The following is an 18372-nucleotide window of genomic DNA, read 5'->3' on the forward strand; positions in this document are numbered from 1 at the left end:
GCGTGTACAGACACTATTGCGATTAGAACAAAGCAAATATATAACTGACCTATTCCTCAGCCGGATCCGTTGCTCCTTGAAATGAAACTCCCAGCACTTCTAAGGTAAATTTTCCAGGATTATTATTAAGATCGTTTTATTCCTCACATCGTGGTAAAGTACATGAGTCTGAAAGTGAACTTGCGGTGTGTGTTATCCAGCTGATGTGGGCGTTCACAGGTTTGCCTGGATTGGCTCAGATCATTTGCGTTTGAATAGCGCACGCTCTCCGTGGGCGGGGTCACATTAAAACATAATGAGCTGAGATGAGAATGACTGACATCTCTCTCTTTTCATACATATTACATAAACTGAGAATATTTGTTTTTTATAAAAAATACTTCATTTAAAAGAAGAGAATTCAAGCTTCATGCCTGTGAGTATTCGCTGAGTTATGGTTCATTTTCGGACGCGTTTCAGAATTGACTTCACTGACAGAGAGAAAGCAGAACTCGCATCATGTTTATTTTGCTTTATTTGGCAAAAAGCACAACACTTTGTTTTTATTGTGAGTATACACAAAAATAATGCACACTTAACAGGATCGATTGATGTATGAAACTTGTTTGTAATATCAAAGTCAACAGAGTATTTTGAGTCTCTTTTGAACTGATAAGAAAAAAGCGAGCCAATCCAGCCGGCGCGATTGTCGACCCCAGGGGGTTAAGCTATGAAACTTGTTGGAAGTTTTAATGGTACAAAGACCTCTTATATACCAAAAGATCAAGGCAAATTTGGTTTCTCATGTCATGACCCCTTTAAAAGGGTTCTATAATGGGGTTACTGTAGCTTAATCCACAAGGAAGATGCGTGATGCTTGATATACTATTTTTATTAAACACAGAGATAACTCAAACACAAAAATCCATAAACGTTAAAGTGTTAGTTCACCCAAAAATGAAAATTCTTTATTCAACAATTTCCTCTCTTCTGTGTCAGATCTCCTACGCTATTTGCGTAGTAAACACAGTACAGCGCTTCCGGGTTCTACACCAGAATGTCGGCTAATTATTGGCCCACGCTGTTCACATAAGCATAACAACACGTGTGTGATGCTGATGCAGGAGCCGGCCAATACTGAGCCAGCGTTCTGTTGAGAACCCGGAAGTGCTGTACTGTGTTAACTACGTGAATGGCATAAGAGATCTGATAAAGAAGACAAGAAATTGTTGAATAAAGTCATTATTTTGGGGCTTTTATGTGCACAAAAAGTATTCTCGTCACTTCATAACATTAAAGTTGAACAACTGTAGTCACATGGACTATTTAAACGACGTCTTTACTACCTTTCTGGGCCTTGAAAGTTGCAAAGACGTTGCTGTCTCTGGAGGGATCAGAAAGCTCTCGGATTTCATCAAAAATATCTTACTTTGTGTTCTGAAGATTAACGAAGGTTTTACATGACTTGAGGGTAAGTAATTAATTACAGAATTTTCATTTTTGGGTGAACTAACCCTTTAACACAAGACAAAGAACCAGTGGCGTAGGCAGAAATTGTATTTTGGGCGGGCCATTGAAAAAGTGAGTGGGCCTATAGTTTTTCCTAGAAAAAATATTACTTAAATAATAATTAAACCTTAGAGAGTATAAAAAATAATAGAGAAACTGCAAAAACAGTTACACCTTTAATTTGCAATATTCGGCAAAGGCAATAACAAAACACTGTCTAATCGTCATGTTCAACCAACAGATATCAATAAAGGCTGGACAAACCACCAGCATAGACAATAACCTGTCTATTTTATTCAGAATGAATGAAAACTCTCAGCAGAGCACGGTTTGAAATAAATAACAACACACTCCCTAATTTCTGTTAAATCAACCATATACAATTCAATCAGCCTGGTGGAAATTAAACTTTTGTGCCAAAAAAAATAGCAACACATTTAAACAATGTGTTGAAAACAGAAATCATCTCATCATAGTCCAAAGAGTCACAGAGTTCTTTTTCAAAGGACAAAAGGCACAGGTTGTTGAGGCGGGTAGTACTCATGGATGCTCTGAGGTCCGTTTTTATCCTACCTGCAGTGGAGAACAGTCTCTCAACACTACAAGATGTCATGGGAAGGGTGATGATGACTTGAAGTAGTTTGTTGAGGTTTGGAAATATGTCAGGAGCACAAATGTCCAATACTTCCATGAGGGACGGAAATTCCAGGCTATTGGCTACTTTCCGACGCAGTTGCTCAATGAATACTGTTAGTTCAGCATCCTCAACCAATATATGAAAGTGATCACATGGGGCCCACAGAGAATCCTTCTCTGCAAAAAAGTCTTAGACTGTGGGAGAAAAGTTGCTGCTGCCTTCATTATTCCATACTGATCCTCTTGGAAACGATTGTCCAGCTCTGTCAGCTGTCTGTCAAGGATGTTGTTCCATATGTGTCTTAGGTCATCATCATTTCTCACACTTGTTGCTTTCCGCAAACTAGTTGTGACCACTGATCCTGCAAACCTTGCCGGGACTTTTCTCACTCTGGTCCCAGATGTGATGTCCCAGCTCGTGATTTCATTTTTCTGCATCAACTCTTCTGTTAGCTTAATTACTTGCTCAAAATCACACACTGAACTGTCTCTAAACCGAGCAAAGCTCTCTTTTAGTCCCTCAATTAGGTCGATGCACTCAGGAACTGACAATGTTGGGCTTTGTAAACCTTGTGTGGCAAAATCGCTCGTCTGAAATAATTTTCCAAACGTGACGAGTAAAAATAAGAACTTTTTTGTTTGTATTTGTTGCAGCAGGGACTGTGCCTCAACCTTCGATTGGCCGCGGCTTTGAGCAAACTCAGCAAGCACTTCTAATATTACGTCGAGTAACGTCGGTACTTTGCTCACTGCTCCGGATTTGGAGCTCCAGCGCGTGTCTGCGGATCGCTCAAGTTCCAAGCACCGGCGTCCTGGATGAAGCTCCTTTTGCGCTGTCGCAAACTTTGCGTGTCTGCTACTGCCTGTCATGAAACTGTGAATATTGTTGAGTGTATCAAAAAATGTGCTGATGTGCCCAGACACCTTTGATGCTGCACAGAGTACCAGATTCAATCGGTGAGAATTGCAGTGGACATACAACGCTTGAGGAAAAGTTCGTTTCAAAATCACATGCACACCTCCCTTGTTTCCTGACATAACAGAGGCTCCATCGAAACCGAAGCCAACGCACAGAGATGGGTCAAGTTGCAGTGGTTCAATCACCTGTAGTATCTTTTCTGAAATACCACTTGCCCTCAGGTCACTTGTGTCCATGAACCCGTTTGCCCGTTCTTTTATTTTCCCTGAGTGAACATATCTCACACAAACAGCCACCAGTTCACATTTTGACTCATCCTTATATTCATCTGCCATAAGAGCATAATAGGTGCCCGGTGTTTCACAGACTTCTGCTTTGATTTTACGCAACAGCAAGGACTCCAGCAGCTCATTTTGTATATCTGGGCTCATCAATGTTCCGTTTCTGGGCAGCTGCTCTAGACGATTTCGGATCTGTGGATCATATTTGCACATGAACTTGAACAGTTCTATAAAGTTTCCTTTATTGAGAGAATCTTCATTTTCCCTGTGTCCACGTAGGGGGATGTCCTGCTTGGCACAAAACAGCACAATGTCTAAAACAACCTTTAGATGGTCCCGATTCCTTTCAATAAATGAATAGTCCATGGCATCACGGTTCATTTGATTTAACACATTTCCCCGGCCTGCAGTTTGGTTGGCCCTGTAGCCTTGAAACGTATCCAGTGAAACGGAGTGGGGTTTGCTCATCTGGTGTTTTTCACATGCTCAGGACTAGATATATAGGATAAGTGGCATTAAGCGTCAGGAGCAGTGGTTAAATTGGGCCGGGGCTCTCCGGGGCTCAGCCCCGGCACATAAGCCTGCTCGTTTGCAGTCAGTTGCCTATAGGAAATTATGTCACATAAAATTTGATAAAAGTGATGCTTTTGAAAACATATTTATGATTATAAATGAAAGATTTTGAAATGGCATGTCTATTTTGTCTCGGCGGAGCTGAGATGAGAACAATCGGAACACGGCCGTGCCCGTACTCTTGTTCAGCTGCTTAATCTCGTTGTCAGTCGACCATGATCGCGCACCGCTCGCGCATGCCATGCGCATCTAGGTAGGCTCAGAACTCCGACATGGATAAATGTACGCAGCAATAATGAATGTTCCTGGGAGATCCGTAGTTGTGCGGGATGTGGAAGCGCGCAAAAGTTCCAGAACCTTCTACTGCCTTGAAAAAAAAAAAAAAAAAAAACCCGAGCTGCTGGCCGCCGCTGCAGCAACAGATCAGTTTTGTCAAGTTCAGCACAACGTTGGTTGTACAAAAAGTGCCCTGGCCTTGAATAACAAGGTAAGGAAAAAATGTTTGGCACATTGTATGGGTCACTATATCATAACAAGGTAATACAATGTGTAATCAAGCGTTTTATATTTAATATGAGGGAAATAGGCTACACATGCCGTGGACGTGACACAAAAAATCTTTAACTTTTAGGTGGCAAAATATTTTTTTGTAATTCTGTGAATTACACAAAGTACTACCCACCGGATGAAGAAGGGTTGGCTCTCCACAGAACATAACATATTCATTTTATTTTATTTTTCATGTTCGCATTTATGAGGAAAAAAACATGTTACGGACGGGACCGCTCTGAATGTGGCACTAAAAGACTGTTTAAAATTTTCACTGAGACCTCAAACAGAAAGCACAAAGCCTTTCTTTAAAATTAATTTCGTTTTGTATTAATTGTTTCTTAATTTTAATCAATGTTTCATTTCAAAAATAAGAAGTAGGCTAAATATAGTATATAGACAATAGATAGGCTAATCACGACACGGACGCGCCGGCGAGTGAACTGGACTCTCGTCTCATAAATGAACCGAAACTCAGCGTATAAGGGAGCCTACTTGCCTGACAGACCTGATAAATATATCTATAGAAAGCTTGGAAGGTCTTCTTTTCAAAACGAAAGAAAACAGACCGCTGCTTGTGTAGCCTAATCCGTATGAAATGTGCATTTCTCTCTGGCGAGTTTACTACTGCGAAGATTGCATCGTCAACTTCATCTATGCAGGGCACTGACACAGAAAACACTTGTTTATTAATAAACAATTAAAATGTCTCCTTGCTATATTTTACATATTCATAATCATTACTTTTGATGGTTCTTTGTGACAGCTTTTAGGTGCTTTATTGGCAGCGCCACCCTTACATGAACGCGTCACCACCGCATCAGCACCGAAAACAGGACATTTTTTTCAATCCCTGTTTTGGCAGGGGGAAAACTGATCAGAAAATGTAACGAAACGTTGTAGAAATGTAGTTGAGTAGAAAGTATAATAATTGCTGCAAAATGTAACGAAGTAAAAGTCAAACGTATGCACTATTGATTCTACTTAAGTAAAGCCTACAGAAACGAAGTATTTGTACTTCGTTACATTCCACCACTGCTGATTAACAGTAATGTAAATGCTAAATGTCCTAATACCTGTTGATACTACAACAATGCAAATATGCTCTTAACCTTGCAGTTTTTCACATATCATGTAAGACTCAATTTCTCCATTTCTTTGCACAAAACTCTCCAGAAAATGCCATTTAATAGTTTATTTTTCAAAAAAAAATTCCGGGGGGGCATACCCCCGGACCCCCCTAGGGAGAGCCCCCCCACATAATAAATCCCAATTTAACCCCTGGTCAGGAGGTTACAGTTTTTTTGCTAAGGAGGTGTTTGTTTAGTCTCTTCTTGAAGGCCTGAACATTCTTTGAGGTGATTTCACCTACTACAGTACAGGGGGGGAGGCAGTTCCAAGTTGTTACAGCCGAATGAAGAAAACTCCTCCCCAAGCATTTGGTGTTGGACTTGGGGAGTTTTAGGGCATGACTTGGTCGTGCTCTCCGAGTGGTTCGGCAAAGGAGATCAGGTGGGGGTAGCAGAGCTTTGAGATCTTCTGGACAGTTTTCAGTGTGCATTTTGAAAAGCACAGTTGTTGCTGCAACAGTTCTACGATGGCTGAGCTGGCTGATCGCAGATGCTTCCAGTCCACAAACCCCTCTCTTGCAAATGGGCTGTCAGCTCCGCTGGGAAAATGTCTGCACATTTTACAGAAAATCGTGTCCTTAATTACACTGTACTCCAACCAAGAAAACTGTCCATAACACTTTGATGAGAAGCTCCTTGATTTTCCATTCTTGACAGTGCAGGGAAATACCTTCAGATTGGGTTGTGAAGGTGGTTCATCTATTGCAGTTAGATCGGCGGGTAAACCCACGTCAGGCTGACCGGGAGAGATCACTGGCACTGCCGCCAGGGAGCAAGCGGCGGCCGCCACCAGCGCCTGACTAGCCTTCTTGTGAGTTAATGAGTCTGAAGAACTGGGCTGGGTGGACTCGGCAGATGAAGGCAGTGGCGTGTCTTCTTCCTCAACTCTTAAAAAAAAAACAAAAAAAACATTAACCCTCTGGGGACCAAAAACGCGCCCGCGCGTTTTGCTCGTTTTTTTTTTTAGCAATGAAAAATAAACACAAAATGCTCTGTTAATTTTGATCTTTCATTTTCGTGTAATACCTCAATCGATCCTGTTCAGTTTCTATTTTTTTTCTGTATACTCACAATAAAAATAAAGTGTTTTGCTTTTTGACAAATAAAGAAAAACTAACATGATGCGATTTCTGCCTTCTCTCTGTCAGTAAACTCCCATTTGAAACGCGTTCGAAAATGATCTATAACTCCGCGAAAATTCAGTCAAACAGGGAAACAGACCCACGGGCATAAAGCTTGAGATCGCAGCTTTTAAATGAAGTAATTTATATAAAAAACAAATATTATCAGCTTCTGTAATCTGTATAAAAAGAGAGCGACTCCAGTCGAGCTCATTACGAGCCATTCAAAAGTAATTTGACCACGCCCCGGAGAGCGCGCGCTATTCAAACGCAAATTCTGAGAACCATTTCAGTCTGTGAAACGCCCCCACATCAGCTGTAAACAAAGAGGCATAATGTAGCCTAAGTTACCTTATGGAGAAAAGTTTCCGTGCTGATATGAGGAGCAGATCCCGCTGAGGAGTGAGGTAGGCTAAGTTATCCTTTCTCAAGTGTTAATGTGGAATAACGTTATGGAATAACGTTAGTGTAGGCCTATGTAAACAAAAAGATGAATCGCGTTTCTATAATATGACTCGCGTTTCTGTGAGATGAATGAAGGGTACATATTTGTAAAGACTGTTTAGCCTAAATATGAATCGCGCGTCTGTGTGTGAAAGAATAAACTACTTTGCTATAGCCTACTGAGATGAGTAAAAATCGACTGAAATATGTTGAAATAAAATGTATTTGTATAAGCAACGTATTAAACTGCAAATGAACATTTATAGGCTATGCCCTAATATTTCATAAAAACAACGTTACAGTCAGGCGAAGTATGAAAGACAATATTTTGTTGACTAGATTTGGGTACAGTTTTTACTGTAGAATATACTGTCACATCAAATAAGCTTTTCTGCTCATATATATAAAATACTATTTTGTCAAAAATAAAGTCATAGACTAAGATGTTCCAATGTTGGCTATATTCAAACTAATGAATACATATGATAAAATGTAGGCCTATAATCTTTTTTTTTTTTTACAAAGAAAGAGTACTTTTTTGCAGAAATATTGCTGAAATTGTAATTATTGTTGTAATTGTAACCTTTTTAATAAAATAGCAAAACATATTTACAAGATAGATGTAAGCAAAATCTTAAATGGTCAATATAAGTCTTCTTCAAAATATATATTTTGTCCTTGCATTGTGGCTCAGTCAGTGTCACACCTGAATGAATGGCTAATTATGCAGAGTCATTATGCAGAGTGGGTGGGACTAAGGTGTAAACTACTCCTCCCCCTCGCATATTGGCTTTCCAAGCAAAACCTGTTTTACACCATTTAAATCAATGTATTTTTTTTTGTGAACGATAAAGCAAGACTATTTTCACATAATTTTGAAGCTAGAACTCGAAGAGAAAACATCCATTAGTCAAAAGTCTTGTGGGCACATATTTTGTATGAGTTTTGTGGTCTTATTTCAGCAACTTTCATTTTTATTTTTTTAAATAACCACGCATAAACATTATTCTCTTAAAAATACAAACATCTACATACATGTTGCTCGCATATTATGGTAGGCCTGTTTGTGCTAAATAGAGTGAATTTACACCTTTGCCATTAACATGTTTATAAATAACTGAAAAAAGCACAAATGTCAGAGCATGTCAGAACATCTCAAGGGCCCCAAAAACAGCTTGGTCCCCAGAGGGTTAAAGAATTTGCACAGTATTGTATTGTGGCGATGTTAATACATTGGCTAAAGGCCGCCAGAGCCTGTCGTGCAGAGAGTCTTCCTGTCGCCCTAGCAACCATAACAACCAATTAGGCCTACGTTCCGGAGGGAGGCTTTCTACAACTTGCTTCAACAATTCCATTTTATTCGGAAATGAATAAATAAATCAGGTTTATATGAATATATTTTCTTAAATACATTTGAATAATAAAAATAAACTAAAAATGTATTTTGATCAAACTTGCCTGGGCGGGCCAGTGAGTAATGTGGGCGGGCCAGTGCCGCCCTGGCCCATTACTGGCTACGCGCCTGCAAAGAACTGAGGAAGACTGAAGGCTGAATACAAAGAGGAAGGTAATCAACAGAACGGGGAACAGGTGTGGACTAATTAGGGACCATGGCAACTAATGAATGACTAAACAATAGACTGTAAAAAAAGATGGACGACGCACCTTCACTTCTTCCATTGTGGAAAAGTGAAGCTGCCAATGTCCCAATATGGTGCTGACATCTTGTGCTGATTACGCAGACTCTGAGCCAGAGTAGTGAGTGTGAAGTGGAGCCGCGGTATGAAGGCCGCACTCCCGCTGAATTGGTTAGTAGAGTTTACTACAGAACAACCGTAATTTGATTGTTTAGTTTGTCTCACGTCCCATTAGATTACATCACTTCTCAGGACTTGTGCTGCACACTTGGACTAAACAGTAATAATAAATTACAATAATAAACTCAGACAAGCTCAGTACCGACTTGTTTTCCGTCAGCTTATTTTCATGAAGTGGAATGTGTGCAAAGGATTGTGGGTGATTTAAGGCCGCGAAGGATACATCTGATGCATCCTTTAAAACAGGCCGAAAGAAAGGCGTGAAACAAAGGCTGCCTTCCTAGATCCTTCAAATTGAGATGGCCTTCAGCGATGTTTGATTACGTGGCAGCCAAGAGACTTTCACAAATACTACGTATTCGGAAATACTACTTTGTCGGCATACTGTTTTTTTTCGCATAATATAGTCCGTGTTAAGCTTGTAACTCAATTTTTTTTATTAATTACTCATTACTCATAATATTATTACTTTACTTATTACTTTCTGGCAACAGTTATTCATTACACTACTTGTTAGTTACACCCCACAGAAGTGGTAATTGTCCATTTTCTCCTCAAAATTCTGACTGAAAAGTATGTGTGCCTCTTTGTGTATGTTAGGGTATATTCAAATTATTTAGTTTGTATTTCTTTAGACAGAATCATCATTTTGGGATCTGCTGTTATGACTTAGAGGAAAATCATTCGTTGCTCATATCTCACATATTACGTGTTCATCATAACCTGCCCTGTCTCTTCCTATGACGAAGTTCCTCTACACTTCTGCGTTCTTTTCCGTGAAAAAAACTTTTCCTAGCTCAGAGAAACATTTCTATACATGAAACATTAAGCAAATAAACACACGATTATGACAGCAAATCATCATTTGTCATATGATTTGGATTCTAAAAAACAGCATAATTCACCTGTTGCCCAGATACGATTATATTTCATGATGTATCAAAAGTATTCACGTAAGGTCGTAAGAAAATGTTTTGTTTTCTAGATTTTTGAGAACAGGTGGATATATTGTATATCAGGATAAAAGCGATATGGATGGGCAAGCCATGTAATGCTAGAGTAAATTAATGCCACAACTTACTTTTGATGATGGTGTTCTTGTCATCTTTTCTCCTGACAAAATCAAAGTAATGTCAATATTTCCAGCTGCTGAATGTAAGCTTTTACATATTCCAAGCTTGCTTGCAGCAATGGTGACATTACGTGCACCCGCAAGTCGTGAAGATTACAAAATGAATCTAGGAATTATGAGTTATTTTATGGACTGTAACTGTAATATTATTTCTGAAATCTTATTAGAAACTAGTTACTACTAGTTGTTGCAAAAAGTAATCTTATTACTGTAACCCATTGATAGTAACACATTACTGCCCAACACTGTATGTTTCGAGTGTTCGATTTCGGACACAACAAATGTCTTGGTTTGGATTGTATTGAGTACCCCTGAATCCTCAGCACTGCTACAGATAAAGATGAATGGATTGGTAGATGGCTGTATTCCAGTCTATCCGTCAATCCAGTTGCTGCAATATAGTTGCAGTGAATTGATCTAATCCCTATTAAATGTTATGTTTTTTCAGGTGTGAACAAGTTTTATGATAACATCCAGGAAATGATTGGATACAAGCCTTGTATATGGTGGAAACTGTGCTGGGTTTTCTTCACCCCTCTAATTGTTGCTGTAAGTAACCTACTTTATTCTTTTTAATGTGATATAACATTTTCTAAAAGCTCTTGCCATTTTTGTGACAAACATTAAAAGAAATGGATAAAAGTAGAGTATACTGTATAAAAGTGTATATATATACAGTAAATATATATATATATATTTTTTTTTATGTGTGGAAAATTACTGTAAGACAAAGTTAAAGTTAGTCAAGTCACATTTATTTATAGAGCACTTTATAATATACAGATTGTTTCAAAGTAGCTTCACATTAATAAGCAGGAAAATAATACTGTTAATGTTGTAAATTACGTCAATTATGTAAATTTAGTTCAATATAGCTATAAGCAGCTCTACTAAATGCAACAGTGTCATTATTCAGCTCGAGTCAGTTCAATGTTGATGCAATTCAGTTCAATAACAGTACAGATGTTGCAAGGTTATTCATTGTCCAGCTCAATTCAGTTCAAAATGAGTTGTCTTGCAATAGTTTCAGTGCCAGTTAATCAACTATTCATTATTAAAGTCTTTATTTGCACATAAAAATGAGACAAAATTCAAGCAAGCAGCGTTTCAAGATGTTTCCCTCTGATTCATTATATGCACGTTAATGAGGGACAAATAAGAATTGCCCTTGTCCTTAATCAAAACGACCAAACTTCCAAACTGTCACGTTTAGTGTTTGTCAGTTCATGGTTGGCTGTTAATTTGACCCAGTTTTTCCAGTGTGTCTCTTTGATTCAGTATCCTGTTTACCTGTGCATCGTTAGTCATGTCAACTGTGTCTTGTTTTCTTGATTTAGTCCCTGTGTATTTAAACCCTGTGTTTAGTCCTGTCTAGTTGTCTGTCGTTGTCCGTATTATATGTTGGTTGTTCTGTGCCTGAGCTGTTCTGAGTGTTTTGGTTCATTTTGAGTTTGTTCAATAAAAGCCTGCTGCATATAGATCCTGCATCCTCTCTGCTTCAACCTGCATGTGACAAAACGACAGACCTTTAAAATATGGATCTTCACTGCTTTGGCCCGGAAGGGTCTAAACTTTGGGGAATACTCTGTGGAGTTCTGCCATCTTGCCATTCTCTCCCCCTATGATGACGAAACCCTTAGAACACTATATTGGGGCCAACTACTACCACCAAATTGAACTGGATTGGTATCGGGGGTACATGTCTTCCAGACACTTGAGAGGCCTCCCTCCAGGGAGGTCCTCGGGTGTCTGGAAGACATGTACCCCCAATCCAGAAAACAGCCAGCTCCAGAGTCTTGTTCCCTCATGGCCACCGCCACGCCTGAGCTCTCGGTCAAGATGGCCGCCGCCACGCCTGAGCTCTCGGTCAAGATGGCCGCCACCACGCCAGAGCCCTCTGCCAAGATGGCCGTCGCCACGCCTGAGCTCTAGGTTAAGATGGCCACCGCCACGCCTGAGCCCTCTGCCAAGATGGCCGTCGCCACGCCTGAGCTCTAGGTTAAGATGGCCGCCGGCACGCCTGAGCCCTCTGCCAAGAGTGCCGCCGCGGCGCTTGAGTCTCCAGCAAGATGCCGCGTGCATTCCCATCCCCATCCCCATCCAGAGACGACTCCAGTCCCAGAGCTCACCCCATAATCCCTCTTGGCCTACAAACACCTAGCTCCCCCCAAGAAATTTGGGGGGCCTATATGACCACTGCCATAGTGGCCGGGCCTGGGTCCCTGGGCAAGGCCACGAAGGTGGATCATCTCAGTTCCCCCGAGTTGCCAGCTCCGCCCTGTTCTCCCAAGTTGCCGGCTCCGCCCTGGAGGCTTCCTGCTCTGAGTAAGCCACACCCTCGTCAGCCTCCAGAGCCCCCACCCGTTGATGTAATATGGCACAAGGCCGCACCTTGTGGGAGGGGTTGTGGTCTGTCACGTTTAGTGTTTGTCAGTTCATGTTTGCCTGTTAATTTGACCCAGTTTTCCCAGTGTGTCTCTTTGATTCAGTATCCTGTTCACCTGTGCCTTGTTAGTCATGTCAGCTGTGTCTTATTTCCTTGATTTAGTCCCTGTGTTTAGTCCTGTCTAATTGTCTGTCATTGTCCGTATTATATGTTGGTTGTTCTGTGCCTGAGCTGTTCTGAGTGTTTTGGTTCATTTTGAGTTTGTTCAATAAAAGCCTGCTGCATATAGATCCTGCATCCTCTCTGCTTCAACCTGCATGTGACAAAACGACAGACCTTTAAAATATGGATCTTCACTGCTTTGGCCCGTAAGGGTCTCAACTTTGGGGAATACTCTGTGGAGTTCTGCCATCTTTCCATTCTCTCCCCCTATGATGACGAAACCCTCAGAACACTATATTGGATCAGGGCCAACTACTACCACCAAATTGAACTTCCAGACACCCGAGGACCTCCCTGGAGGGAGGCCTCTCAAGTGTCTGGAAGACATGTACCCCCGATCCAGAAAACAGCCAGCTCCAGAGTCTTGTTCCCTCATGGCCACCGCCACGCCTGAGCTCTCGGTCAAGATGGCCGCCGCCACGCCTGAGCTCTCGGTCAAGATGGCCACCACCACGCCAGAGCCCTCTGCCAAGATGGCCGTCGCCACGCCTGAGCTCTAGGTTAAGATGGCCGCCGGCACGCCTGAGCCCTCTGCCAAGAGTGCCGCCGCGGCGCTTGAGTCTCCAGCAAGATGCCGCGTGCATTCCCATCCCCATCCCCATCCAGAGACGACTCCAGTCCCAGAGCTCACCCCATAATCCCTCTTGGCCTACAAACACCTAGCTCCCCCCAAGAAATTTGGGGGGCCTATATGACCACTGCCATAGTGGCCGGGCCTGGGTCCCTGGGCAAGGCCACGAAGGTGGATCATCTCAGTTCCCCCGAGTTGCCAGCTCCGCCCTGTTCTCCCAAGTTGCCGGCTCCGCCCTGGAGGCTTCCTGCTCTGAGTAAGCCACACCCTCGTCAGCCTCCAGAGCCCCCACCCGTTGATGTAATATGGCACAAGGCCGCACCTTGTGGGAGGGGTTGTGGTCTGTCACGTTTAGTGTTTGTCAGTTCATGTTTGCCTGTTAATTTGACCCAGTTTTCCCAGTGTGTCTCTTTGATTCAGTATCCTGTTCACCTGTGCCTTGTTAGTCATGTCAGCTGTGTCTTATTTCCTTGATTTAGTCCCTGTGTTTAGTCCTGTCTAATTGTCTGTCATTGTCCGTATTATATGTTGGTTGTTCTGTGCCTGAGCTGTTCTGAGTGTTTTGGTTCATTTTGAGTTTGTTCAATAAAAGCCTGCTGCATATAGATCCTGCATCCTCTCTGCTTCAACCTGCATGTGACAAAACGACAGACCTTTAAAATATGGATCTTCACTGCTTTGGCCCGTAAGGGTCTCAACTTTGGGGAATACTCTGTGGAGTTCTGCCATCTTTCCATTCTCTCCCCCTATGATGACGAAACCCTCAGAACACTATATTGGATCAGGGCCAACTACTACCACCAAATTGAACTTCCAGACACCCGAGGACCTCCCTGGAGGGAGGCCTCTCAAGTGTCTGGAAGACATGTACCCCCGATCCAGAAAACAGCCAGCTCCAGAGTCTTGTTCCCTCATGGCCACCGCCACGCCTGAGCTCTCGGTCAAGATGGCCGCCGCCACGCCTGAGCTCTCGGTCAAGATGGCCACCACCACGCCAGAGCCCTCTGCCAAGATGGCCGCCGCCACGCTGAGCTCTAGGTTAAGATGGCCGCCGCCATGCCTGAGCCCTCTGCCAAGAGTGCCGCCGTGGCGGTTGAGTCTCCAGCAAGATGCCGCGTGCATTCCCATCCCCATCCCCATCCCCATCCAGAGACGACTCCAGTCCCAGAGCTCACCCCATAATCCCTCTAGGCCTACAAACACCTAGCTCCCCCCAAGAAATTTGGGGGGCCTATATGACCACTGCCATAGCCTGGGTCCCTGGGCAAGGCCACGAAGGCGGATCATCTCAGTTCCCCCGAGTTGCCAGCTCCGTCCTGTTCTCCCAAGTTGCCGGCTCCGCCCTGGAGGCTTCCTGCTCTGAGTAAGCCACACCCTCGTCAGCCTCCAGAGCCCCCACCCGTTGATGTAATATGGCACAAGGCCGCACCTTGTGGGAGGGGTTGTGGTCTGTCACGTTTAGTGTTTGTCAGTTCATGTTTGCCTGTTAATTTGACCCAGTTTTCCCAGTGTGTCTCTTTGATTCAGTATCCTGTTCACCTGTGCCTCGTTAGTCATGTCAGCTATGTCTTATTTCCTTGATTTAGTCCCTGTGTTTAGTCCTGTCTAATTGTCTGTCATTGTCCGTATTATATGTTGGTTGTTCTGTGCCTGAGCTGTTCTGAGTGTTTTGGTTCATTTTGAGTTTGTTCAATAAAAGCCTGCTGCATATAGATCCTGCATCCTCTCTGCTTCAACCTGCATGTGACACAAACATGATCGATGGTGGTTTATGGTAAATAAAAATGTTGTTTACAGCTTGACAAACCTAAATTTGCAATAATATTTATAATAGAACAAAATCTTAAGGGTTTATTTGCCATACAACAGTGTTCATTTTACTACACAATTATTTGTCATATTGACTCAGTTTACTGGGTATCTAGTGTAATTACAACTGTAATACATTTTTGTAATGACAATTTTACTGCTGACCTTCCCCTACATTTTAACCCACCCTTAAATCTACCCATACCAGCAAACCTGCCCCTAACCTTACCCGTATCACACCTCAATAGCACTGTACATTGTACTTATTTTTTTGATGCAAGTACTTAGTAATTAAAGACACCTAATATAAAGTGGCACCATGTTTCTAAAGTCTTGTAGTCTTCACTATAAAAGTAAGAATCGTTACAGATTATGGTGTGCAGTAATTGTGTGAAAACTGCAGTATTTTTAAACAGAGCTTTCCTGCAGGGTGTGTTCATCTTCAGCGCGGTGCAAATGGTTCCTCTTAAATTGAACAACTATGTGTTCCCTAAATGGGGGCAAGGAGTGGGCTGGCTCATGGCTTTATCCTCTATGGTTCTCATTCCTGGTTATATGGTCTACATGTTCCTCACCCTGAAGGGGACATACAAGGAGGTAACTGTTTTCATTTACGTATAAAATAATGAACAAAGATAACACAGGCATTACATGGTATATCTTTGCTTACTGGTGCTGGTTCTGGGGCCTTATTTTAGCGGATCAGGATAATGCTGCAGCCTCCAGCAGTGAGGCGTGCTCAGGAGAATGGGCCAGAGCAACAGCAGCTTCAGTCACCGCCACAGCTGCCGGAGCAATCACCGCAACAACCGGACCAGGCACAGCAGCAACCGCAATCACCGCAACAACCACAAGCACCACAGCAACCACAAGCACCACAGCAACCACAAGCACCACAGCAACCACAATCACCACAGCAACCACAATCACCGCAACAACCGCAATCACCACAACAACCGGACCAGGTACAGCAGCAACCGCAATCACCGCAGCCAGAGCCACAGCCACAGTCTCAGCCTCCATCTCAGCCTCCGCCTCAGTCTCAGCCTCTGTCTCAGCCTCCGCCTCAGTCTCAGCCTCCATCTCAGTCTCAGCCTCCGCCTCAGTCTCAGCCTCCGCCTCAGTCTCAGCCTCCGCCTCAGTCTCAGCCTCCATCTCAGCCTCCGCCTCAGTCACAGCCTCCATCTCAGCCTCCGCCTCAGTCTCAACCTCCATCACAGCCGCAGGTGCAGGCTGATAGTTCATCTCCAACTAACCCTGGTAGCGATGCCAATGTCTAAAAGCAGTAGAGGTGAACCCCAGCAGAGAGCAATCAACGATTAACAGCACAGAAAACTTCCATGTTTATACAGTAATAGAATCATCTACCTCCAGGGGTCATAAATAATCAAACTAAACATAAAATAATTAAAAACACAAACAAACAAAAAACACTTGCATTTGTAAAACTTACACACCAACACAAACTCTGTAAGCTTTCCAAATGTGAAGCAACGAGTGTCAGTGTTAAAAAAAAAAAAGAATTAAACTATGTATTATGTGAATTTGTCTCTACTAAGGTTATACTGTGAGTTAGATTTAAGGACAGTGCATTGTTTTGCAATGCATAAGCTATTTATGTAAGGTATAAACAGTTTCTATGTTGCACTGGGACAAAGCAGGAGTCCATGATTATGATTATGTTGTATTGTGGGTCATTTGGAAAAACCAAGGTGCATCAAGCAAGCCCTGTGTCCGAAGCACAATGAATTTTTATTCGGTAGAGCCCTTGGATGACCCATTATATGTTGTTGAATATCTTTGTCGAGAGAGACTGTTATTATCTTTTTCTTTTTCGAGCTAAAAAAGAGAAAATACTTGTATGTGATTTTTAGAATTATTTTTAGAATGCTTTGTACTTTAATGTTGAGACCAAGGACCAAAATCATAGACTAAAGCAAAAACGAATCTATGCCTGGCAGTGTGTAGTTTGTAAAGCACAGGGTACAAAAATACAGAAAATGAGAACACCGCAAAACACAGGGTGAACATTTTTGCCGATTATTCTACAGATTACTGATGAGTGCTGTCAATTCAGTGTCCTGTTTACATGTCCCCTCAGGAAAAAAAAAATAAAATCTCAGATATGTCTCTGACCCTGAGTGCATATCAGCTCCTTAAGCCTGTGATTTATGTAGTCGCAATTTGCATGACCATTAGTTACTTCATGTGCCAAAATGTTGAATCGTTAAAACAAAGCAGAAATGCACACACGAACTGGCCACTCGATAACAATGGTTTACACTGTACTATATTGTGCCATACCTTTTTGAAAAAGGATACAAAATATTTCTTAATAGTTAATATCATATTTTAAGTAGCATATACTAAAACATAATTAGGGCTTATGTTTTATGTCCCCCCACCCCCCAAAAAAAAGAAAAGAAAGCACAAACCCTTGAGTCCAGGGCCAATGATGTGCTGACAGTTTCCGTCAAAGGCAGCTACACGTGAAAAGCATTCGGTCATGTTAAACATGTTTACTAAGAGGAGATACGTACCTACATAAAATGTGAAATGGCTATGTCCTGTGAGTTTTGTACAAAGATACTTTACTGCAGTTTTATCTGGAACTTTATTGTAAAATTGTATTGTGTAAAACATGTAACCGTGAATGTCTGTACTCCATTAAGTTTTTTGTCTAAATGTTGAAATATTTGAAAAACAATTGCTGTTTTCTGCAATAATATTTTGAGCTCTGAAGCACATACCTTATGGAAATTATGAGTGATGATTATAAAAAGGATTATAAAACAAATAAGATTTATGTCTCGTAAGAAAAAATATTGTTTTGTATATTTTTAACTGTTACACTGCCTAAAATTATAACATAGGACATGTATTTAAATGGTGTCATATGAAAAAGCACGATTGTTATGTAAAATGTATGAATAAACAGAAAATATTCGTAGTCTATAATCTGTGCGTTGATTCTCAGTCTTCACTATTAGCCATTCAGAAGTCTGTATGACAGCCCAATTGTTTCAAACAGTATCCCTTTAAAAATGCTATGAATAAAGACATCATACAGTCAGTAACCAATAAGCAGTAATTAACTGGGCTTAAAGAATGAATGATCATGACATAAAATCCAGCTCTTTCTGTGGTATTACTTTGTTTTGCAGGGAATCGTAGTCTCATGAGTAATTATCAAAGGAAAGAAACAATAGGCAGAATACAGAGTAGTGTTTGCATTTCAACAAACACACTGATCGTGCCAGCTGAACAGTTATCAAGCTTAATCAGAAACAAATG

General features: G+C 41.7%; 1 protein-coding gene across 1 annotated transcript in view; it reads left to right on the forward strand.

Annotated features, from left to right (window-relative positions):
* The window catches only part of slc6a1a (solute carrier family 6 member 1a), a 35208-nt gene extending 17727 nt beyond the window's left edge, over positions 1 to 17481 (forward strand). Inside the window, exons 13-15 of the mRNA XM_084427229.1 lie at positions 10539 to 10639; positions 15508 to 15675; positions 15777 to 17481. Of these exons, the coding sequence (XP_084283355.1) occupies positions 10539 to 10639; positions 15508 to 15675; positions 15777 to 16358 (851 nt within the window). The 3' untranslated portion in view covers positions 16359 to 17481. The remainder of the gene's footprint in view (positions 1 to 10538; positions 10640 to 15507; positions 15676 to 15776) is intronic.
* Positions 17482 to 18372: the final 891 nt, after the last annotated feature.

Source organism: Rutilus rutilus, assembly GCF_951802725.1.
Source record: "Rutilus rutilus genome assembly, chromosome: 13".
In the NCBI taxonomy this organism is placed as follows: Eukaryota; Metazoa; Chordata; class Actinopteri; order Cypriniformes; family Leuciscidae; genus Rutilus; species Rutilus rutilus.